The sequence below is a fragment of the Eublepharis macularius genome, chromosome 2, assembly GCF_028583425.1.
Source record: "Eublepharis macularius isolate TG4126 chromosome 2, MPM_Emac_v1.0, whole genome shotgun sequence".
NCBI lineage: Eukaryota > Metazoa > Chordata > Lepidosauria > Squamata > Eublepharidae > Eublepharis > Eublepharis macularius.
Genome location: NC_072791.1, coordinates 191371294 through 191397105, shown reverse-complemented (window position 1 = coordinate 191397105; position 25812 = coordinate 191371294). Strand labels below are relative to the sequence as shown.

General features: G+C 41.8%; 1 protein-coding gene across 1 annotated transcript in view; it reads left to right on the top strand.

The window, feature by feature from the left end:
* Positions 1-13137: 13137 nt before the first annotated feature.
* Positions 13138-25812, top strand: part of PLA2R1 (phospholipase A2 receptor 1) — a gene marked incomplete at its 5' end in the record, with an annotated part of 64696 nt that continues 52021 nt past the window's right edge. Inside the window, 9 exon segments of the mRNA XM_054970111.1 lie at positions 13138-13202; positions 13204-13301; positions 14417-14481; positions 14484-14580; positions 16701-16814; positions 17533-17676; positions 18516-18578; positions 21524-21624; positions 24302-24403. Coding sequence (XP_054826086.1) covers positions 13138-13202; positions 13204-13301; positions 14417-14481; positions 14484-14580; positions 16701-16814; positions 17533-17676; positions 18516-18578; positions 21524-21624; positions 24302-24403 — 849 coding nt within the window.

The following is a 25812-nucleotide window of genomic DNA, read 5'->3' as shown; positions in this document are numbered from 1 at the left end:
AAATAAGATGTCAGACTAAGAAGGCTGTGTCCTACTTTGTCCACTTCCTGTTATGTTGTAAACAGTTTTGTGGGACCACTTCTTGCAATGGGAGAGCCAGTTTGGTGTAGTGGTTAAGAGCACGGGTTTTATTCCTTACTCCTCCACTTGAAGCCGGCTGGGTGACCTTGGGTCAGTCACAGCTCTCATCCCCACCCACCTCACAGGGTGTTTTGTTTTGGGGATAATAATAACATACTTTGTAAACTGCTCAGAGTGGGTGTTAAGTCATCCTGAAGGGGGATATATAAATAGAATGTTGTTGTTGTTGTTGTTGTTATTCTTAAAAGGCAGGACCCATGGCATTTATTACAGGAATGCCGCCAAAGAAAGTCTCTTTGCAGTGAGGCATCTCTGTCCTGGCCATAATATACAACATTACCTATTATTGGATTTTCACCATTGTCAGGGCAAAACAAGACCATGCTCTGTGCAAATGAGCTGAAACAGTGATCAAACGTCCATTCAAATCCACTCTTGGCTCTGCAAGACTGTTCCACATAGATAAGGGAGGGAGAAAGAGAGAAAGCCAGACATTAAGTTCTTGGATATAGAAGTAATGTTTATTAAACTTACACCAAGGAAATTCAAAAGTATCTCATTGTATTCCACTCATACACTTCCATACACAGGAGCACTTCCATACAAATGGCCATCTTTACATGCAGTTGATTCAACACAAATTGCAGAATAGTAAAGGAAATTCTGCTCTCTCTTTGCTGGTTCTATACCCCTCTATGCTCTGGCCCCGTGTGATTTGCACATACACCCTCCTTTCTAGGAACAGGGTAGGAATTAGGTAGATGGGTGCTGTCACAGCTTTCTTGGGAGAATGGTTTCTGTTTGGGACAGTCTGATGAAAACTTCTTCTTTCCATCTTATGAGAAGTTTTGGGTTAGCTGATTCCGGACACTTGGAGGGGCCTGATCCAAGGGTGTCTTCAGTATCTTGGCATGTACGTACACAGTATCCCTTTGTGTTCTCTGCAAACCGGAAACTGTATCTTCGGCTTTTGTAGCTTATATTGGCTGTGAGCAATGGAACAGACTTGTCTGTTTGTTGTAGCTTGTCTTTGCATGGCCTTCAAGTGAACATAATCACACCCTGACACACTCACCCACACATTTATGCCTTCAGCCTAGCACTGTATAAAACAAAGATCAATTAATAATAAGAAACACCTAAATTCCATTACACTAGGGCCGATTCCAGACGACTATCCTGAAGGCGCTGCATGCCGCCATGTTCCGGATCGCGACGTGGAAAACGCGAAATAGCGCGTTTTCCCCATCGCGATCCGGAACATGGCGGCATGCAGCGCCTTCAGGTTAGTCGTTTGGAATCGGTCTAGGTGCTGCTGACTAACATCTCATGTTGGTCAAAAGAAAGTTTAATTTAATCAAGCATGGATCATTTCAAAAAGGCATAAATTCAGTAAGTTATAAATTCAAAGCTCATAGGTTCTCACACCATTACTTAGATCTACATCTTAGCTTCCAAAATCATGGGGCATGAGCACGAAGAGTCCAAACTCAAGATGGCCAAGTCCAGAAGTCAGTGATTCTACAGATAATTTCAAGTGCCACGGAAAGGCTGTTATCAGCTGAATCATTGTGATAAATGTATAGTGTGATCAGTCTTTTAAATATGAAGAAGATTTAAGATCATGTTCACAACTAGAAATCAGCCTCACTTCCCTTATCTGATCTCTTACATTTATGATATCAGAGATGAACACTGGTATATTGTTTAGAGCTGCATATAGTGATATTGGACAAATTGCTTACTCTCTTTCAGCCTAACCTAATTCATACAGTTATTGTAAGGATAACTTATACGCTTGGGAGGATGCATAGGATTAATAATTTTTAACAAAAACTGTAGGTGAGTAAGGATGTACAATGATAAAGCTCACAGCAGCCATTTCCATAACTGGAACAGTTCGAAATTGCACTACTGTTATCACATGAATAGCTAGTTTGCCCAAGGGCTTCTCCATGCAATCCAATATGCAAGAGAAATCTCACAAACAAAATAAATATCTGGTGTGCTGCAACCCATTCATATGCTTACCAGGTCGTGACAACCACTGCAAGATGGAGGACAAAGGCCAGCCCAATGGATAAAATTCATAATCCATCAATGCCCTTCTCACTTTGCATTGTATCTAAGAGATTACACCAGTGAGTCTCAAATTTTGTGAAGTAGGATTTGGTTCCAGGACCCATGTGCAATGTAATTCCATTCTACTTTCCCCCGATGCCCAAGAGTAAAAAGAAGAATCTAACATCAATGAGCATTTAACAAGTTTATATTTTATTTTTCAAAAATATCTAATATTATATAGAACAACAAGCTGTATTTCAAACATTATGCAGAGGCAAATCAGAATTCACCATCTAGACTCCCACAGCCTTCTCTCCCATTTCACCTGGTTCCTTCTCCTTTCTCCTAGCTTCACAATCCATCTGTGAGGGACTCACATGCTTGGGTCCCCACCTACAATTTCACAACCATTAGTGTACACTATGGATTACTTAGAAAATACTGAAATTGATACATGCTTAATTTTTTTTTTTACTATTGCTGCTCATTTGTTGTCTGTCTATGAAGGTATTTCAAATAAATGTAGATTTATATAATCAACTTTCTTTTCCAACTTAATACACAATTATGTGTAATTGTCAGCTAGAGAGGACACTGAGTTACAATAATAATTTCCACAAAGTCATAAAATACTGGAGAAATTACTTTTTTTTCTTTCACATTTTGGTTCTCATTTTTCTTTTATAAATTCACATATATGGTTATCTTTCTTGCTAATACCCTGCTGTGATGAAGAGCACATTCCTTCTCTGTCTTTGACAGGGCCTATATTGCCACTTTATCATACTTCTCAAGCACACCATGAGAATGTCTGCTTATATTTCACAGTGGGATGTGAAAGCTGAAATTGATTTGGCTCTGTAGTGGATATCTGTAGTGTATAATTTATAGCAGATCCTGCCTGTATCAACTTCTCTGTAAATCTTCATTTTCTACATTTCCAGAAAACGGTCCGTGCTTTAGAATCTTTTCTCTATCTTGACATTTTGTCAAAGATTGGGAAGGATGGATAGATACCTACAAAAACCCATGATTATATATGTCATGGATGATGAAAAAGGATAAGTTTGACAAAGAATCTGGAACTTATAAATATACGCAGATACAAATGTTTAGCTGCAAGGAGAACACACAGCCCACTTAGATCAAAGATTTTGATTTAAGTGAAAATCTGTTACAGAAATTCCCATAAGAGCAACCCACCGCCCCACTCTCTTCATAACGTTTCCATGAAGAGATCCAAGAGAACCAGCATGGAGATATTCTGCCTGTCAGTTGACTGGTATGGATCACTTATCAGGACAACCAAGGCTATTTCTGTGCCATGTCTAGGCCAGAAACCAGATACAAAAGAATCTTTTAAAACCTGGAAGTTTAGTAGCCTTCACTTTTTCATTAATTTTACCTTTATAAGGCAGATTGGACAGTTTGGTGTAGTGGTTAAGAGCACGGGACTCCTCTTGAAGCCAGCTGGGTGACCTTGAGCTAGTTACGGCTCTCTGGAGCTCTCTCAGCCCCACCCACCTCACAGGGTGCTTTGTTGTAGAGATAATAATAGCATACTTTGTAAACCGCTCTGAGTGGGCATTAAGTTGTCCTGAAGGGTGGTATATAAATTGAATGTTATTATTATGTTATTATTATTGACATTGGTTGAAAATTACTGAGATCTGATGTATCCAGAAGTATTTTTTCCCAAAAAGTGTTTCTTTTAAAGCTGGCATTAATTCCTTTATCAGGAGACTAACGATTTGTACAATCTATTGAGGTAGCTGTTCTCTCATAGATTTTACCAGCCAGGACATGAATGAGTCCTGAGGTCAGGTAGGTATGCATCATATCTTAGTCTGATTAAAAGTCTCCAGCTGTTCATAAAAAGTGGGGACCTCAGGAACATTCAGTATCTCTGTAATTAATGTGGAGCCCAAGACAGATAGGATACGATCAGTTTTATTGGCAAAGTGCTTAGTAAACTGATCACAGGGTGATCTGTTATTTCCTTAGAGGACCAAGCTATTAAGGGCCTATTACCACATAAAATAGTGTTGCTGGATAACACAGAGCTGTTCAGTGGCAGTGGGAAAATACTTTTTTGTCACTATCCCCACCTCTAAAATGACCTTAAAAATTATCTTTACCCTATATTTAATCAGATTCAGCACGAATCTTCTACCACCCAACCTTTCTGAACCCTTTTGAATTTTGGGAGGGTGTGGTGAGCACCACCCCAAAATGGTTGTTGTGGATTTTCCGGGCTGTATAGCCGTGGTCTTGGCAATACACCACCCCAAAATGATTGCCAGAGAAGGTGGAGCCAAACACAGAATGGCTACCACAGGAAGCAGAGCCAAATCCACTACCTCCCTCCTTGCTTTGCCAACAAATTACAGAAGAGGAATAAAAAGATTCAAAGGAAATCCCAAGGGGGAGGACACAAAAAAGAGAACAATTAAAAAGAAAGAAAGCTGGAAGTGGAAACATTTATCAGCTGGGCTTATCTTCCAGTGACTGCTGTTGTAGCTGTGGAAAACCTTTTCATCTGAATGATGGCAGCCATAACAAGCCATTCCTTAGAATAGCCCCACTTACTTTTTGAAAAGTTTGGCAGGCGCCAGGGGAAGTATTGGTGGGTGCCATGGTACTCCTGTAGCAATCCAGAGCTTTGAGAACCCTAAAATGACAGTATTTGCTGGAGGCCTGTTTTGCAGACAAAGGACTTCCCTCTCTCCAGGCTTATCAGTGTGTCATCTTTCACAAATATTAATTCAGCTCAGAAAGCAATTCTAGTGCTTTTACAATATCGTTTAGTATGCTAATGTCAGAGGACTCCCACAGTCTCCAGTTTTCCATTTTCTCTGTGTTTTTACTCCTAAGTTTAATTCTTGACAGTTATTTTGCATGGTTAAGCCCAACAATTACAGGGCTCATGTGAAGCTTATGCCCGCCGTGACCTTAGTGCTTGTGTGAAGTCAGTAATATTGCATTCACAATCACAAATCTATTTATGAATCAATAATAATCCTCATTGTGTTGTATATAAAAAAATTATACATACCACACTTCCAGATGGTGCAGAAATACCCCCTATGAATATAGGAATTACTAGACATATGTATCACTTGCCTTGCTGTGCAGCCATTAGTTATTCACAATGCATTTTGCTATATATCCTTATTGTATAACTTAGCAGCGGTAATAGGTGAATGACTGATAGGAAGGACTGAGGAACTGCTGCTAAGTTCCCATTACATTTAAAAATTAAGTAATTCTCATCATAAAGTAAGCTGTATTAAACACTGATTAAGAGGGAAAGAGAAGGAAAAGGTTGATAAGAATATGAAAAATGCAATGTACTTAGTTTTTAAAACAGTTAAAATAAATTGGTAGTTTGGATTGGAACAACAGTCAAAACAGCAGAGGAAAGTATGACACTTTGGGGGAAGATAATGTATCGTACCTCATACAAGGGGTGTTTTTTCCACAGCCGAAAGAAGCTGTGATTAGATCTCTTCTTAAAAAGTTATCTTTGGGTATGAGGGATGCAGGCAACTATCCGTCTGTGTTCAGTCTCACCTTTTGGGGCAAGATGTCTAAGCAGGTTGAGGCAGAACTACTGCAGGCACTTCTGGCTGAGACATTTGTCCTAGGCTCATTTCATTCTGGCTTCAGATCTGGATTTGGTATTGAAATGACACTGTTGATTGATGATCTCTAGTTACAATTCCAGGGCTTTTTTTCAGCTGGAATGTGGTGGAATGGAGTTCCGGAACCTCTTGAAAATGGTCACATGGCTGATGGCCCCACCCTCTGATCTCCAGACAGAGGGGAGTTTAGATGGCCCTCCATGCCAATCTAAACTCCCCTCTGTCTAGAGATCAGGGGGCAGGGGCACCAGCCATGTGACCATTTTCTCCGAGGGCAAGCCACTGAGTTCCACCATCTCTTTCCCCAGAAAAAAAGCCTTGTACAATTGGATAATGCCAGCCCATCAATACAGATGTCTATCAGCAACATTTAATACAGTTAGGCATGATATTTTGGTGGATCAAAAGGCTGAGGGTGAACAAGCAGAACTTAATCCAGACCAGATGGAGATGATTCTGGTTGGGAAAGCAGAGTATTTGATTTACTAGCCTAAGATGGGGTTAAGCTTTCTTCAGTCGATCAAGTTTAGATCTTGGAGGTACTGTTGGACTTAGCTTTGTTGATAGATAAACTGGTTGGCACTAGGGGTGTGCAAAGGCACACTGTTTCATTATTCTTGTTTCGGGTTTCCCGAAACAAGAATCTGTTTCGGATACAGGCAAAAGCCGAAACGGCTAGCCGTTTCGGCTTTCGGCTTTCGGGTTTGTTTCGGCTTCTTTCGGCTTTCTTTCGGCTTTTTCAATGGGAAAATGCCTCCGTCTTCCCGGACGCCTGGGGGAGGCATTTTCCCACCGAATCATCACAAAATTGGTGGGGACCTTCCTCTAACCGCTCTCTAACAACCCCCAAGTTTCAGACCGATTGGACTTTGGGGGCCATGTTATGGCCCCCCAAACCAGGTCCCCCTATCCTCTCATTAAGAAAAGGAAGGTGAGCATATTGTTAGCCTGCTGCTGCTCATCTTCTTCTTCATTATTTCCTATGGGGAAAAAATGAAGAGGCAGGCTTCCTTTGCCAGGGGTGGCATTTTGCATGCAAAACCCTCTGGGGCCCTTCTCCCACCCTTCCTCCCACCCCCCACCAAGGCTCAGACTGCTCCCACTTGGAGGGGCCATTTCATGGCCTCCCCAAGTAGGTGCTCTGTTCTCTACTGCTTACAGTTGGGGGAGGCTTGTCTTGCCAGGGGTGGCATTTTGCATGCAAAATGCCACCCCTACCCTCAGGGGCCCTTCTCCCACCCTTACTCCCACCCCCCACCAAGGCTCAGCCTGCTCCCGCTTGGGGGGGCCATTTCATGGCCTCCCCAAGTAGGTGCTCTCAGCCCCCAAAGTCCACCCCCCTACTGCCCCATACAAACCCAATTCCCCCCCATCTGCCAAACACAGACCCAAATCCCCCCAGTAGCCCCTCACAGACCCAAATCCACCCCCAGCTGCCCCACACCCACCATAACCCCAGGAAGAGGCTGGCCAGCCCTCCCCCTTTTGGAACTCCTAAACTCTCTTTCCCAGGGCAATTCCGCACAGCCCAGGGGTGCCACAATGGTGGGCACACTCCTGTGCCAACTTATCCCTGGGAAAGAGCACCTGACACACAACCACCCCCTGACCACCACCCCCACCTACATAGAAGGCTGGCCTGCCTGCCCCATTGTTCCCAATGCTGGAAACCAACCTCACATCAAAGAAGGGAACACACACACAATGATTCAAGTTTGAAAAAACTTTATTTTATCACTTTCAAAGTACAATGGGTCAAAAAATCACAACAAATCACACAAATTGTCCCCCACACAAAAGGACTACACAATTCACTACACATCAGAGAATCTTTAAAAAAAATTTTTTTTTTTAACAAACTCTAAAATTTTTGAACTGAATTGGGTTATACAGTAGGAGTGCACAACAGGGCATGAAAACAGAAGTCACCTAGACAAAATTAACACAACGAACTTCAAATCACAGATTAAACAAAACCATAACAAGAGCTTTCAAAAACACTTTATTCCATGAACTGCTTAAATTTACACAGCAGCAGGGCACAAAAGGGCATGGAAACAGCATGCTTGCAGTGATTCACACTACACAAACATAACACACAACTCAATTAATATTAGACAATCAGCAAAACTTGTAACCAGCATTACAAGATGTGGGTTGCACAGCAGGGGCGCAAAATGGGTCAAAAACACTTTCTGTCTTGGACAGATGTAGGCAACATGGCAGCAGGGCACACCCACAGGCAGGACAGCATTGTCTCAGACTCTGAGTCGGAAAATAACACAACTGGCATGAAATAAAATACTAACTTGCTCATCCCCTTGACACCTCCTCCATAACAACAAAACACAACACAAAAAAGTTTTTTGAAGCGTGCTTGTGAGTGCCAGGCCAGCCAGCAAACAGGCACCAAAGCCAGAGCAGCAGGCCTATGTGTGGGCCAGAGGCTGGCACACTTGTTCAGGAGCCTGGTGGGAAGCCTTGGAAGCAGGGGACCAAACACAGAAAAAAAACCCCACACCATTCCAGTTTGTGAAGCATAACTGTGAGTGCCAGGCCAGCTAGCAGAGAGGGTGACCAAAGCCAGAGCAGCAGGCCTGTGTGTGGGCCAGAGGCTGGCACACTTGTTCAAGAGCCTGGTGGGAAGCCTTGGGAGAAGGGGGCCAGACACAGCAAAGCAACCCCTCACCAATCCAGTTTGTGAAGCATAATTGTGAGAGCCAGCCAGAAGAAAGGCACCAAAGCCACCCAGCAGAGCTTCTGGCCTGTGTAGGCCCAAAGCTGTGACACTCATTTTTTATTCCTGGGAAACAGTAGATCAAGCCCACCCCACACTCAAGCATGACAAAGTAAACATTAAAGAAGGCAAGCACAACAACCAATGCTGAACCCGCCCACCCCCAAACATTGTCTGCCCAACCTGTCCCCCCAGGCCATGCCAAGACTTAACTGAAACACCTTTTTGCAGAGGCAGGCCACAGCAGCACATTGCCCAGCATCAAAAAAATTACAAAAATTTAAAAAAGGCCTACCAGGTCTCCTCTCAGGATGTCCAGCACAGTTGATCCTCCAGGCAGATGTCCTCCAGGTGCAGTCTCTCTTCTCCTCTCTCGGTCAGCAGCAGCAACAGAAGTGTTCCAGACCAGTCTGGCCCCAAATTTAAATCCCCTGCTGCAGCCTCAGCCAAAGATTTAAATCTATTGGCTGGCAGAAGGATGCAGCAGTGGGATTGGTGACTCCTAAAGTCCCCCCTCCCCTGCCTTTCCCCACCCACACTCCAACAGTCACCCTCCTCCTGCTCCCCCTCCCCTACCTGTTAATTTTGGCAGGAATCTCTGCTTCCACTGCTTTGCAAATGCAAAGTGCAATGCTAGCAGCAATGCACCTTGCATTTGCAAGGCAAAGCACAGGATTCCCTATCCTCCTTTGCAAGAGGGGTGGGGGGTGACAGAAGGAGTGAGTGATTCACTCCTTCTCCCCCCCTCCCCTCTTCGAAGAGCCTGCAGGAAGCCTTAGCTTCCAGCAGGATTTTGCTAGACGCTTGCTAAGGCAAACACCTAGCAAAAACAAAATGGCGATTCTTGAATGCCGAAAGAAAGCCGAAACAAGCCGAAACGTTTCGGCTTGTTTTGTTTCGGATAACCCGAAATAACCCAAAAGACGTTTCTTTCGGCTTTCTTTCGGGATTCGGAAAGCCGAAACGCACATCCCTAGTTGGCACTGTTACTAGGAGCAGTTTAATTCAATTATATCCAGCTCATAAGCTAGTCCCTTATTTAGATGCTGCTGACCTAACCATACTGATCCATGCACCTATAACTTCCTAACTGGACTACTGTAAGGTTGCCACCTTTAAAGGTGTCTTGTAGGGCTTAATAGAGATAAAATGTGGCAGTCTCTTGGAACACAGAAAGTCAGTAGTTTGTCAACGGTACTGGTTACCTATCTATTAACAGGACCAACTTAAAGTTCTGCTTATTACTTTAAAGACATTTACAGCATAGGACCCTCATATGTATTGGACCATGTCTTCCATTGCACTCTCAAATGCAAGCTGCACTTTTCAGACAGCCTTCTCCTGGTGGTGCCGTTTGTCAGGATTGCCTCGTCTTTAGCAACGAGTCTGGGCATGGACTTTTTTGGAATGGTTAATAGAGTATGAGTGCAATCCTAACCAGAGTTACACCTTTTTTTGCCCCAGAACCCCAAATATGACATGAGACAAATAAATACACAAAGAACAATATGTCATTTCAACCAACTTTATTTATGTATTTAAATATTTAGCTGATTGATGCTAATGCTTACTTAAGCTGACTATTTTGAGGGTGGGCTGTGTTGGGAGTTGGCAAGATCTAAATTCTGGTTATTATAGGGTTAACACATTTGTTTTGATCCTGAGAGACCTAACCCGGAAGTATAACGATGGCTTAGAGTCAATCCTGTTTAGAAACCATAAAAGGGTTAATTACCAGCTAGACACTGTCACAGGTGCAAATGTAAACACGCAGCCTCGCTACTTTAGAGCTTCGTTACTTTCATTATCTAATAGCTAGCTACTTGTTGTATGTATAACTTCAGTTGTATGTTGACCTATCTAATTTTGCAGTTATAGATAAAGAGACTATATTGTTCCATTAAACAGCTCTTCCTTCCATGTTTCTTCCTTTTATCCCACAGGCTGCACTAGGCAACCTCCTTGGAGTGGACACCAGGCAAGTCCATCCTGGCTCCAAACTCAGCCAGCAGTTTCGCCCACCTTGTTTATCCCAGCCTGCACAGCTGTTGTGTACCAAGAGGTGCCCAGCTTCATCCACCTCCCCCAGTGGGCTGCATGACACCTATCACATCTGAGAAATGTTGATCAGCACCAAGGACTTTTTTTGGAGAACCAGTTTGGTTTACTGGTTAAGAGTAGACATGGGCACGAACCACGAAAAAACCGAACTGCACGGTTCATTGTTTGTGGCATTTTCACGAACCAGGAACCACGAACTTTCATGAACTAGGGCAAGTTCACAAACCGGTTCATGGTTCGTGGGGTTTAAATGCCCCTTTAAATGCTGGGAACTCCTGGCCAGCCAGCCAAGCCTCACCCGCTCTTTAAATGGGCATTTCCCCGCTGCTCAGAGTGGTGGGGAAGTGGACATTTAAACAGCAGGGCTTGGCTGGCCAGCCGGGAGTTCCAGGCCAGCCAGCCAAGCCCCACCTGCAGTTTAAATGGCCATTTCCCTGATGCTCCAAGCAGCAGGGAAATGGCCATTTAAACTGCAGGTGGCGCTTGGCTAGCCAGCCAGGAACTCCTGGCTGGGCAGCCAAGCCCCGCTGTTTCAATGATCAGCTACTTGTTGGGGATCTCCCTGACAAGGAAGCTGATCCGCAGGTTTAAATGCCCGTTTCCCTGCCACTTTGCAGCAGAATGGAAAGGGACATTGCTATTTAAAATGAACCAAACAAACGAGTAGACCAGTTCGTGGAAGTTTGTGGAAACGAACTTCCACAAACCGCTGGTTCGCAAACCACAAAATGGGCCAGTTCATGGGGTTTTTTGGTTCATATTCCGGTTCATGCCCATCTCTAGTTAAGAGCAGCAGGACTCTAATCTGGAGAACCAAGTTTGATTCCCACTCCTCCACTTGAAGCCAGCTGGGTGACCTCGGTTCAGTCACAGCTTCTAGGAGTTCTCTCAGCCCCACCCACCTCACAGGGTGATTATTGTTATGGGGGTAGTAATAACATACTTTGTAAACTGCTCTGCGTGGGTGTTAAGTTGTCCAGAAGGGCGGCATATAAATCGAATGTTGTTGTTATCCACAGCACCATCCAGCTGCACAGCATGAGATAGCCTGTTCCAGACCCCCACCCCATCCCTGTGATGCCTCGGGGTGCTTGCCGATCAACTCTACCTATCCTGAGGAACTAGCCATATTCTATCAATGAGATGTGGCCTAATCAGTATGTTTTTTTTAAACCAGGCCTATTTAGAAATTCCCATCCCAGAGCTAGCACAGAGCAGTTGAAAAAAAGAGATTGCACCAATGCCAATCGGGTGCCCCTCCAAATTCCTACTTGGCCCTGCAATGGCAATCAGCTACTCCCGTACTGACCTTTGGGAGGGAGGTTGGGTTGATTGCAGCAGCAAAATGCCTGATGAGGGAGGGTGCAATAAGGTAAGTAGCCTTCTGCCACCCTCTCCTGATTGACTGACCTCTTTTGCCTTGTGTTACATTTGAATTAATATGGGCTGTGGCAAACTGGCTCATGGCTTCACAGCCATGAGCATCCCTTAGGTCCCTTTATGTCAATAGACTCAGAAAGGTGTCACACTACTTAGGATTGTTCTATGGCTGTGGAGGGCACTTTCATTTACTGAACTGAGAAAAGCATTTACAGTAGTTTTCTTTCAAACTGTTTTGGGGAGAGAAGGCTTTTACCTTGTGTGCTGTTTTTTATCTTTTTGGATCATTGTTATACTGTGTTTTACGTCTTTGCAACTTTTTGTTGCAAACTTTTTGTTGCTTTGTTATCCACCTTCAGATTATAAGCCACTTCGGGGACCTTCAGGGTATAAGTATTCATATAAATAAATATAAATAAAAATTAGTCTAAGGAACTGAATTGAAATATAAAATAAACGAAGAAATCTTGACTCGAGGGCAATGCTTTGGAGCTGATGACCTGCAGAGTCCTTTCTAATCCTTAAGTATCTATGATTTTGTGGTTATGCATTTGTAAATTGAGTCCACTGTTAAAAATATGTGTATATTATTGTGCGCCAGAGTAGATAAGCAAACACCATCCTTGTACATCCAGAACACTGCTTTGTAAATATTTGGTTATGCTGTTATTAAGATGATTACAATATAGATGTATAGAAGACTATGGAGCTTTGAAATTAACATATTTTTCGAGAGCAAGGGATTTTCTATAAATGGATGAAATCTCTCAATGTTTGGAACAATAATATTCACTGTACATCCCTACTGCTATTTTAATGTTACAATCATGGATGATACTGACTAGAGAAAATAATGGAATAGTTTTATGATAAAGCAGTAACCTTGTTGTAATAAAAGAACTGAAAACACATAGAGCCTTGATAACTCAGAGATATTTTTAAAAGTTTGCATTGTTAGCATTGGTATACTGCAGTCCAAAGCACATCATCTTTAAAATTAGTACTTACTAAGAACTTGCCTCCCTATAAATGTACGTAGCGTTACAAGCCAAATCTGATCCAGGGTACAGTAGGCATACCAATTAGAGTGGATTTATTTTAGGGAATAGAAATCTTTTTCTATTTTCTTTCCAGTGTTTTGCTCTTAGTATTTTATTTTGTACATAAACATATACCCTGTTGGGAAATTCCCTTGGCTTGCCTTGTGCTTTTCCATTTAAGTACAACAAATGGCACTGAGTGCATTAGAGATTCCAGAGAAGGTGGCTATCCATGGTGTGTCACAAAAAGTCAGTATGAGCAAGATGAGAAACGGGGACTTTCCAGAAATTCTGGTATGTTGTGGTGTTCTTCAATAGATCCAACAAATAAAATGTTTTCTGTTAAGTCTTGCATCCTATATATATGCATCTATATGTATCATGCCTCTTACTCTATACTGTCAGAAACTCAAACTGAGCAGTTTTGCCATAATCTTTGGCTTTTCCAAAAGAGGATACAGTTTTTGCTGTTCTTATATGAACATCATTTAGTGTGATTCTGCCAAAGTTTTTGCACATTCTGTTGATTACAGTGGGAAGAAGCTAAGTAGATGTTTTTATGGCCCCAGTGAAACTGATGTAAATCCTGGATTGTGCCTTTTGTTTTATGGACTATGGTCATTTTTATTGCTGTCACAGTGGATGTTTACTGTTGTTCAATCTACATGCTCATCTCATTAAAATATGTACCATAATTCTACTTGCAAGTCTTCAAAAGAAAGCCCCATATAAAGCATATTTCAGCATTCAAATCCTTTCTTTTAACCTGATTTTATTTCATCCAGTAATTCAGTAAGTTGTTTTTACCTCTGTATAAAGTTCATTTTTTCACTTTATGAACTGCTTCTGTCAACACCCCCAGTCATAATAGTTACACAATTTCTGCTTGCAATTGTTGTATACCATAGAAATGTAATAAGAAGTCTTTGAATTTTGAAGGGAAATACTCAGATCTTCTTAGACTGAACTGATGTACAACGATTTATTGGTTCATAATGTGTAAAATGGCAGAACTCACAATTGTTCTGCGGATATCAGGCTGATAACTGATGTTCTAACTTGGACTGTGGGGTGGGGAGAGGAGACATGGCGAGGTAAGTGTTTAGTCAGATCTCACTCACCAATTCAAGTCAAGTTAAACTTGCATGACTCATTGACATTATCGAGATGTGCATAGTTCACTCCAATGTGTGAAGTTGGTTTTCCTTTTCCTTTTAAATTTCAGACAATATCCTATTTCCTGATGAAGTTTTGACACCCGAATATTGAAAGTGAATTCATAATCACATCATCACAGGATTTCCATTTGTTCATTTGGTGTTAATTAAGCTAGATGGTTATGTTAGAGTGTTATCTTCCTTAATTGCTTAGTAATATCATGCTGTGTTGAACTTTTTTTTTTCACGCAGAGACTGGCTGCGATATTTTTTGGAAGAAGAAATTTAACACTCAAATTTGTTACCTATTTAATCTTTTTTTTCTGTTCTATCTTGGAATGAGACATGTCAGAGACAAGGTGGAGATTTGCTAAGCATCACAGACATGACAGAGCAGAAGGGCATTGCTGATCTAAGTGGAGAGTTTAAAATCCATATTATGAAGCAAAACTTTTCCATTTAACTCTGAACAGAACAGAACAGAAGATTGGTCAAAAGCAGCAGAGGTGCAAAGGGAGTAGCTCTGTTGTAGTAGCAAAATAAACAAAAGCCCAATGGCACCTTAAGGACTAACAACATGTATTTAAGTATGAGCTTTCATGAGTCCCACTCCACTTTTTTAGATAGGTATGTGAAGGAGAAATTGTACTGGGAAATCTTATGGGGAAGACTGAGGAGGAAGCCAAGGCTTGGTGTGAATAACACCACGAGTCTTTCAAATATAAATCTCAAGGTTAGGAGAGAAGGGAGGAATTGCTGTAGAAAGGCTGAGTACGAGTCCCATCATCAATCAACAGAATTAGCAGTTACACATATTGGATGGTGAAAGAGGTCAGAGATTCAAACAGATAATCAAATAATGTAAGTGAAAATGAACTGATATTGGTACAAGGTTATAGTCTGATAGCCTATTCATTTTTGTGTCTATAAAGTGCCCTTGAGTCACAGCTGACTTATGGCATCCTCATAGTAAGGGTGTGCATCCCAAAAAATTTGGCTCAATCCAGATTCAAGTATCAGGGATACCATGAAAATTTGTATCCCTGAAATCTGTCAGATTCTCTTATCCTGTTCAATATGATTAGAAAATTCTGAATTTATCAGGCCATTATTCCCTATGGGGAAAACGATTCAGGAAGACTGGGGGACATTTTTCAAGCAAACTCCACCAAATTTGTTGGGAACCTACTCCTTCCTGTCCACTAAAACCCCCACCAAGTTTCAGGAAAGTTGGACCAAGGGGTCCAATTCTATAGGCCCCTGAACTAGATGCCCTAGACACTCTCCATTTTTTCCTATGAGGGAAACATTTATAAGGCTTTCCAAGCAAAGAGAAACCTTAAGAAAAAGCAACTACTGTCCAAAAGCCAGTCCCATTCCCAATGCAAACTCAACTAACAAAGCTCAGCAGAACCAAACTACAGCAAGAGAACCAATGTCAAACCAGAGAATCCCAAAGTGAAACGGAGGGTGTGTGTGTGTGAGGCTTACCAGACAAGCGGCAGAGTTTAAAGATGGCTGGCAGCAGCTTGAAGGACTCTTCAGGAGCTCAGGCAAGGGTGAAGTTGGATGGGAATCCACAACCCTTTCTTCCCAGAGAAAAGCAAGCAACAGAGGTGGAGCAGGAGTAAGTAACAGGGCAGTAACAAAAAGGCTCAAAGGACCAAGACAAGCTCTGCACTGTGCTGGGAGAGCGGTACAGGGCCAGCAAGGGAAAAAAAGGCAGGAGGCAGAGAGGCTGGGGAAAGATCCAGCCAGAAGTATGGGGAGCCGTGAGGGTACAAGTCGAAGGAGATGGTCCTGCTCCACCCACCACCCACCCCGATGCCTGGAAAGAAAAAAGAGCCATCCGGAAGCATTTGCCGGATTAAACTGGATAAACTTGGTTTAGTCTGGCCCATTAGAATCCAGCTTACTAGATCTGATCTGGCATCCTCTATTTTAAGCCTGCATAGCCAGATTCTGCAAGATCTGCATAAATCCAGCTAATTAACCAGTATACAGAAGGTGGATCACACTCCCTTACCCCACAGGCTTTTCAGTTCTTCACAGCAACCCTGGCCTTCCTTGGTGGTCTCACATCCAAGTACTAACCAGGGCCAACCCCACTTAGCTTCTGATATCTAAGTCTAGAAATGGAGGAGCCTTCAATAATGCAATATAACACCCACAGGAGTGAACCACAAATGAAGGCAAAACAATTGACCAATCAACAGCAATGTATTACACCATATAAGTGAATAGAATGAATAAGTAAGATAATTGCTGAAAATGCCACGGTTAAAAAACAGTTAACAACCGTTCTGGGACTAATATGGCCAATACCAATCTAAAGTGAAAATAACAGGCATTTGCTTGCAAAGTGGAATACCATGAAGGGAGAGATTCCAGGAAGCCACTGGCTTCCGTGTCTTCTGGCAGTGGTAGCTACAGATTGCTTGCACTTGCACCTCAACCCCATTTGGAAAAAAACAAGGTTTACATTAATAGGGCTGGTCTGCACTGGTACTTTATTGTTAAATATTTTCTATTGCAGAACAGCTAATCACAAACACGGTTCTACTGTGGACAGCCTTAAATCACCTGGATGAAGCTGTTGGTTGGTTGTGGTCAGATGGAGCACCAGTGGCACTGTGGGATTGGGTGGCAGGCATATGATTTTCATCTGGGTGATACTATAGCACTGTTATTCGATGAATTTTGTAATTAAAGTTCAAATGTGAGCAGAGCTTGCTAATGTCAACAGTAGAAAGTATTCCCCATAAGCAGGGCTTTTTTTCTGGGAAAAGAGGTGGTGGAACTCAGTGGGTTGCCGTCGGAGAAAATGGTCACATGGCTGGTGGCCCCGCCCCCTGATCTCCAGACAGAGGGAAATTTAGATTGGATCATTTTCAAGAGGTTCCGGAACTCTGTTTCACCACATTCCAGATGAAAAAAAGCCCTGCCCATAAGTGAGGCAAAAAAACATACTCAGTCACATTTAATTGAGAGGCAAGAATTTATGATTTAGGACAGAGCAGAGTTCAGACCAGGAACCTGCTTTCCTGGTATAAAAGATAACATTAGAATGAAAACAATTCACTTATGGAAGGAAGTAAAGAGAGATCTTCAGGGACATCTTTGGACTGGGTGATAATCTACTTCCTATCTCTTTGAAGTCTCAACCATTGAAAAGGAAATGTGCTAGTCTGTGTGTTGCCTAATCCTTCTTTCTGTTCCTTGGTAATGCTGGAATGTTAGAAGAATGAGACAGAATATCAGGAACAAGTTTTGAACATAACTAGATAAAAGATAAATGTGTTTGGAGAGACTGGGTGTTGGAATGCTTTGGGTACACGTGTTACTGTAATTAAAAATCATGTTTACAGATCTCACTGACAGTTCTCTTGGGCAGCATCATTGCAGAACATTTAACTCAGAAGGACAGCATGACTGGCAAAGCTCCTCTTGTGAATCTGGATTACCATATGTACGCAAGAAATACTCAAATGCTACCAAACATAAAGCATTTGGTAAGTCCCAATTGCAGCCATAACTTGACATGGGGTTTTGACTAGCTGGCTCGTTTTGAGAGAGAGTTCCGAATGCCCACGGGATGCAAGAGACTGTAAATACAAATTATTGCCCAGACACTGTTTTTTCTTAAATAATCACAGTAAGCTTTGAATAATAGATAAGCATTCCATTTGACACAAAGAAGCACACTCATTTATTTTAGATTTTTAAGATGAATCCTGTTAGTTCTGTTAGAGCGAGTGTTAAACTACGCTGCGGAATTAAACGCCGAGCTGGTCAGAGAGGCAAAAGCTTTATTTGAGGAAGTTACATACTTGAGGGAAAGGGGGAGAGATAGATCCTAGCTATCTGACTACATCTTGCAGAGACAGAGAAGAAGTGTGGCAGGAGAGAGAAGAAGCAGGATATTGCCCTGTTTAGCCCAATAGGAGACAAGACAAGGAAATGACCCCCAGGAAACAAGAGAGGTGCTACTCTCACTGTCCTAACTAAGTGATCCTTGCTGCCCCCTGCATGGTAGGCTCTTCTTACTTCTTGCTGCTGCAGTACACCAGACATTGTTATTTCTAACAAGTTCTATGAAATAACTTGTCCCATATAATGCATAACGGAATTCCATAGGGTGGATCTCATTCCTTTGAGCAAAGTTTATTGATTCTTTTATGTATTGCGTTATTTAAACCCCATCATTCCTTTTGGCTCAAGCTTAAAGCCTTCCTCCAATCTAAGGAGGAAGCTTTCCTTCAACTGAAGTGGCTCTTTCATTGGAAGCTTTAGTCTGCGGGAAGGCTACTTAAAGGATGGTTGTATGTTACCCCCATGTTTTTGTTTACAGAGTATTTCACTATTATTTTAGAAATTCAGTGCCAATTTGAATGGTCTATAACAAGAATTGGGGGTGAGCAATCCAGATCTGGGAACCCACAAAAAAGCCAGATTTGTTCAGATCTGGCATAATCCAGCTGTACCAGATCCCCAGGATAAGCTCCAGACCTGATTCGGGCAGCCAGTCTTTGCTGTGCCAAATTATCCAGCTGTTGGCAGCTGCCACAGGCAGCCACAGCAGAGCCAAGCAGCTCAGAGTGAAAGGGCAGTGGTGCAAATGGAGCCAACCTCCTCTGAATGGAGAAAAGCTCTGTGCTCCTGCAGGAGAGTTGCGCAAGCCCTGGGGGTAGGAGGAGGAGGCAGCAGCAGAGTAGATTCCCACCCTATTCTGCCCTCCCCCCCTGCCAAGCTCCAAAAGACTCCTTCAAGCTGCCACTGCCACCAGCTGTCTTTTAAACACCACAGCTCTACAAGCCCCCCCCCCATTTCAGTAAAGGGATTCTCTGGTTGGACATTGGGGTTCTCTTATTCAACATTCTAAGGTTTGACATTGGTTACCTTGCTGCAGTTTGGTTTTGTTGGGCTTATTGGTTAAGCTTGCAAGAGAGTTAATGTTGAATCAGAGAATCCAGGAGGGGAGAGATGCCATGGAGTTTTAAAACCTTAGAAATATTTCCTCCATAAGAAACAATGGAGCGTGTCTAGGGGCAGCTTGTTCAGGGGCCCATAGAATTGGACCCCACAGTCCAATCCTCCTCCAGGGGTCTTTAGCAAACATGCAACCAACAAATACAGGAAAACCCTATTAGAAGTATCACAAAAAGTTTATAGTACTAGGACTAAAATTGAGCAAGATTTTTAGATATTTATATATTTAAAGGTGCAAAGTGCTGAAAGTGCTGAAGGTTATTACAATAAATACAATAAATACAACAATTTGATTACATCCTAAAGTCCTATATACTTAGAGTAAATTCACACATCAAGCTCCTAGTCAACAGTCCAACTGGTGAGGAAGAAGTCCAACAGGTGTGAATTCCACACCAGGTAAGTGTGTGGAATGTCAAAAATATTTAGTTAATCATATCCCTCTATTCTTTCTTCTAGGTGTAGATGTCCACTCAGAAGAATGACTATTCAGAAATATTGGTTGTGGATGAAACAAACATATCAGTTCTATGAATAATGAGATGAGCCTAAAGGGATTTGCCAGCTTGTAGTCTCCCATTTCGTATTCCACTTTTTCAAAGGCTTACAAAAATCAACTTTACATCCGCTGAAATAGATTAAAAATTAGTGTTACACCAGTATATAATATATAATTCCCCAAAGATAGTACTCACATAACATACTCTACTCACAAACATCATAAAGTATACGCTCATCACCCAGTTGGTGTGAATTCCAACGGACCAAAACCATTAGGAACATGCTCAGCTATTTTAAATATAGTACAGTGTTAATCGTGCAACCAGTTAAAGAAACAGGAATCATATTATAGAAAACACGAAAACTCTATATCATTATTCAATCCATGTGGAAATAAAGTATTTAATCTAAAAATCCATGCTGATTCCATTTGCAGTAATTTCCTTTGAGTATCCATATTTAGAGATGGTTTAATAGCAATTAAAACAGAGAATATGAAATCTGTGTCCAGAATGGTGTTGTGTAAAATGTGATACTAAAGGAGCATCCATACTTTTATTTTTAATTCTAGAAATATGTTCCTGAATTCTTACTTTCAGAAGTCAGGAAGTGCTTCCTACATACAATCTAGGACACATGCATTGAATAACATACATCACGTTAGGGGTTCTACATGTAGAAAATTCTGAGTCAAATAAAAATCTGTTGGTTCTGAGATTTAGAATGGAAGATGCTTTCATAGCCATAGTACAAATATTACAGTTACCACACAGAAAATGTCCCTTAGGTTGCTTAGATACACTTACAAATTCTAAAAATTAGTGGGCATGTTATTTCTTAAAAAAATAGGGTGGAAGGAAGAAAAATGTATGTAGGAACATCGGTCTGTGGGTTTTTTAAAGGGACACACTCCCAATTTGCCCCTGCCATATTTGAAGACGGTAACATCCAAAAAATTAATATTCTGTAAGCTGGCTTCATATATAAACTTAATATCCAAGGTGTTTAGCCAGGCTACAAATGCCTCAGCATGGACTGATGTGGACATTATTAGACACACATCATCAATATACCATTTCCAAAAGCATATATCACTTGAATAAGAGTTTTCCTGTACATTCAAAATATATTTTCCCTCTAGATTGGACATATACAAATTTGCAATGTTGGGGGTGGCTGAACAGCCCATCGCCACCCCCTTGGTTTCTAAATTTAAAATAATTCCTCTCTAAAATTATGTCTAAGAGGTCCAGGAGGAATGAAGTGGAAGGATGTTGATTAGTTCTGCCATTTAAAACAGCCTCCACCACTCCCCTGGCCCCGGCATGAGGGATAGTACAATGATTTTACATCCAGAGACATCAGGTAAGTAGTCTCAGGGACCTATCATATTGATGAAGGAAGTAGTATCCTTAATAAAAGTTGGAGACTGGGGTATGAAAGGTTTCAGAAAGCTGTCAAGATAAATTGCCAGTGGCTCTAAGAATGAGTTAGATCCCGATACTATGGGTCTACCCTGCATGGGAACACCTCCTTTATATATTTTTGGGAGAATGTAAAATACAGGAGTACTGGGAAAAGGATTTATTAAGGCTTTGTGAGTTTTCATGTCAATATCATTAGAACCCAACGCCTTATCGATCACAGTCTTGATGATTCTTTGGATACGATCTAACAGGTTATAACCAATGAGTAAATAGTTTGCAACGTCCCCGAATTGGTGATTAACCTCTTCTAAATAATCATTACTATTCATTATTACAATCCTGCCACCCTTATCCACAAGTTTTATGATAATATTACTGTCCTTGTTTAATTGTTCTATTGCTTTAAGCTCCTCTTTAGTGAGATTATGCTAATTACGTCTAGGGCTATTTTCTAAACGTTCTGTATCTCGCAAAATCAAACATTCAAATGTCTCAATTGAAGCACCTGAGACAGTTGGTACAAATGTGGATTTAGCACATAGCGTAGTTGATTCTTGTATAGTAGTCTAATCAGCAAAATGTTTCCCCACTTAGAGTGGGGAAACCATTCCAAACTGGGAGACATTTTGGTGGATCATCTGAATGTTTCCCCATTTGGAATTGATCACCCCAAATGTTTTCCCCATAGAGAATAATGGCTGGTTAAATCTGGGATTCTCTAACTCGAATCAGAGAAGCTGACCTGGATTTCAGGGATACCAGATTTTCTTTTATCCGTGAAACTCGGACCTGGATTACCTGGATTTGGGGGGGGGGGTGCATACCCTTAGCCAGAATCCAAAAACACACTTCTGAGCAAACAAATTAGCTTGAAATCTATAGCCTTCAACAATAAGAGAAACACTCTAAAGCTGTCCAGTGTTTACTTAATTGGTGGGTGTGCATTTAGAACCTCAGTTTAAGTAATAACACAAATATTTCTTAAACACATAATGCTGCCTAATCCATCCGTGGCCCATCTGGCTCAGAACTGTCTATTGTCTTTTAGGTAGATCTTAACTGAAGATACCACGGATTGGGCATCTGACCTTTTGTCTGTAAAGCATGCACTGAGCTATGGCCCCTCTTAACATTACTAGTAGCTTATTGTTCAGTGTAAAATATATAAAAATTGCAAGTGAACACAAATGCACAGACTCCCCCCCCCCCCCCACACACACGGCTTTTCTTAAAGCTGCAGGCTACAGATTTACGTGCACCAAGGTGTCTTGCTATTTATTGTTAAGAATGATAAATGTTCTATTTAGCCTTTAGATTGTGGCTCATGCCTATGATGGATTTTTTCCCATTCTTTTTTGCCTTGAGTAGGTTCCTATAGCTCATCTTTAAACCTAGTCAATAGTTAAGTAAAATCATTAGTATAATCTAAAGAGCAACCAGATTTTGTTTTGTTTGCTCTAAAGAGACGATGAACCTTTATCATCTAGTTTCTGTAAAACCAATAGAAAGGCTTCACAACTTAAGGCTTGGTTCAGAAGTACCATAAATCCATGGCATGGGACTAGATGAAGAAGCTTCAAGAACTATCTTGTGCAAGCCCTCCCACATCTGCTTGAAAAAGGATGACTAATCTAAGGTTACCCAATGAATTTTCACAACATATGAGACTATATCCGTATCGTCCTACCCCTGGACCAACATTTTAGCCACTTTAGCCACTTTTTGCTCTGAAACTTTAGGTAGTTTTTTATTTTCTTTCCTTTTGAGGGTGAAGGATATGTGTGTAAGAAAACAAAATTAATGTATAAATATGTCCCCATATGTAGAAATAGATACATGTTCACTTGAGGTATTTCTTAGTAGAGTAATGCATTTAACAAAAAGAAAGAAAATTGAAGTGAAAATAACTAGTAAATGGTATGGATCCCACCTTCCTCCAAGGAGCCTTCCTCTGTTTAAGACGCCAGACAACTCAAGTAGGTCTTCCATATACAGACAGTACATACAGTGGTTAGAGTGTTGGACAAGGGGGTGGCAATGGGCTGTTCAGCCACCCTCAGCATTGCAAATTTGTATATGTCTAATCTAGAGGGGAAATATATGGGAGACCCAGGTTCAAATTTCCATTTTGCCATGGAAGCTTCATGGGTGACCTTGGGCCAATCACACAGTCTCTGCCTAACCTACCTTACAAGGTTGTTGTTTTAATGGCAAGGGTGAAGTGAAGGAGAGGAGAACAATGCACGCTGCTTTGGGTCCCCACTGGAGAGAAAGGTGGGGTATACATTAGAAAATAATTGAACGAAGTTGGAGAAAGTCTCTTTAGGCTAAGTAAAACTTTGCTTAGCAGAGTTGGGAGGAGGTGTTGTTGAACAGCAGCAAGCAGCTGGGCCTTAGTGAGTCATGCAGGTTGTGTGGTATCAAGTTGTCTTCTTGTTGCTTCTGGGCCTGGCCCCAATGAGTCCTCCCTCAAAAGCCAAAACAGCCCTGGAAATGGCCCTGCCCTCTCCCCCTGCCTTTTACTGAGAGAAGCCAAGCCTGAAATATTGTTATGGTTGCCTAGCAACAGCCACTGAGGGCATCAGATTCTCAAAGCTACAGGGGCTTCTTTTATCATTTGAGGGAGGGTGTTAACCCTCCCATACACATTTTTTTTGTTTAGATTTCAGATTTTTTTCCTGTAAACCTGGAGCATTTTTCAGGTGTGTAGGAAGATCTGTCTTGTCCATTCATGGTTCCAATCTCTGGATTTAAACATCCACTGATCTGGACCACTTGGCTATTAGTATCTAAGAGATGTAAAATATAAGGGAAAGGGTAAAATCACAAATCATTTCTAATTCTAAACATTATCCGATTCTAGTTATTTCAACCCTTTCTTTCAAGACACAGAACAACCAAACAAGTTAAGGACACGTCTACTTAGCATTTACTTAGGGACACAGAAACTACTAATTCACTTCAGGGGACATACAGACCAATCAGCCAAACAGAATTAAAAGGGGCTTCTTCTCTAAATAGTGTGCACAGTCTCACAGCCTTAGAGGATTAAGCATGCCAACAGCTTTATCATTCCCCGGGTCAATTGAAGGACAATTTAACAGATTAAAAAAGCAAAGATTTCTCCCTTCCACTTCCTATGAGTAAGCCCATTGAAGATTATAGACTTTGTTGAATTAATGAGATCTTTCAGCTATTTATTTTGTTTGTGTTTAACTAGGAAAGATATTGGAAAGTTAGAAGCTGTGAAAACAGATACTTGTATATATGTAAAAAAGCAGAGGGTGTTGCAAATGCTGGAGAGGAATCCTGCTGTCCAGAAGTAATTCTGTTATTATGCTTTTTAAAAATATTAAATATTGGAGACATTTGGCTATATCTGGATGGAGTTCAGGCATTTTTAAGATTTCATACTTCCTTTCTGACTGAACAAATTAAAATTCCAGTTTCCTAAACAAGTTTTATTCCTATAGATTTCTGACATGTATGTATTTTTTAAAAACAGAATTAATATTCCAATCAAGTAGCCCTCTGCTTGGGGAGAGTGACTTGAGTGCACATGGAGATCCCACATACACCTGTGTTTCTCTCTCACTTCAGTGGACCATACATTAAAGTGAATGAGCAAGCCCTTTATTTGGGCAAGTCTATAGGCACAATGGAGCATTTGCAGAGCTGTGAGTTGAAGTTACAAAGTTTTCCTCTTTTGTGGACCACTTGCTTTGTCAGCACTTTGACTGAAGTTCCTCCCTCAAAAATCAAGGTGTTTGTAATGACCGTCTGTTCAAATAATGGCTTGGTTCCAGACTAGACTTTTCTGCAGGTGCAAGTATTTCTGCCCATAGAGTGTTACCAGAACTGCTCTTTTTGAATGGGGAATTAGCTAGCAGTCTGGAACTAAATTTAGTGCGGATCTTTTAACCAATATATACCGGGGTCCCTCTCCAGACACTCATGCAATAAAGAGGCAGACTAAATAAAGATACAACATGTTTTACTAAATAATGTGGCGTATGCCTGAACTAGCACACGCATACAAGGTTACATACAAGAGCTAGGAAAATAGAGTAGGAAAATAGAGACGGTTGCATTAGTGGGGTAGCCCACTTGAGAGCGATGAAGTTGGGTATACTCACAATCCTGATGCGGAGCAAAGACGTAGCAGCGAGGTGGTCTAATGCCTGCACTAGATCTGAAATAGAGTGACAGCAAGGAGTCTGGATAGGAATGGCACGCGCCTGGTTGGGATGAGGAGAGGAATGGCACGTGCACCATGTGGCCTGGGAGACCAGCTTAAATACCCCAAAGTGTACCCTCGGGCTGGTGCAGTTTCTAGTGGTTCTCACAGGCGAAACAAAGGTTTTAATGGCTCTACAACTACCCTAGATGGGCCACTTTAGGAATCTGATTATATTATTGTGACACCTTGGGAAGAGGGGACAAAGGAGGGAGGGGGAGATCCGGGCGTGTTGAATGGATGTTCCAGCGGACAGGGCTTGTCCCGACGTCATCATCTCTGGAATGGGGAGGCTGCTTTGAGATGCATTCTCTAAGTGCTTGGGATGGTCAGCACTTAGCTTCTTCTCCGGGGCGGCTATTAAGATATGCAGAGCAGGGGTGAGGCTCGCCGCTGCGGACATGGTCTGCTCGCTTCTCTGGAATGGCTTCTCTCAGCAGGCTGTTCAGGCTGGTCTTCTGGCTGCCTGGGAACATAGCTGCTGGCTGGGCATG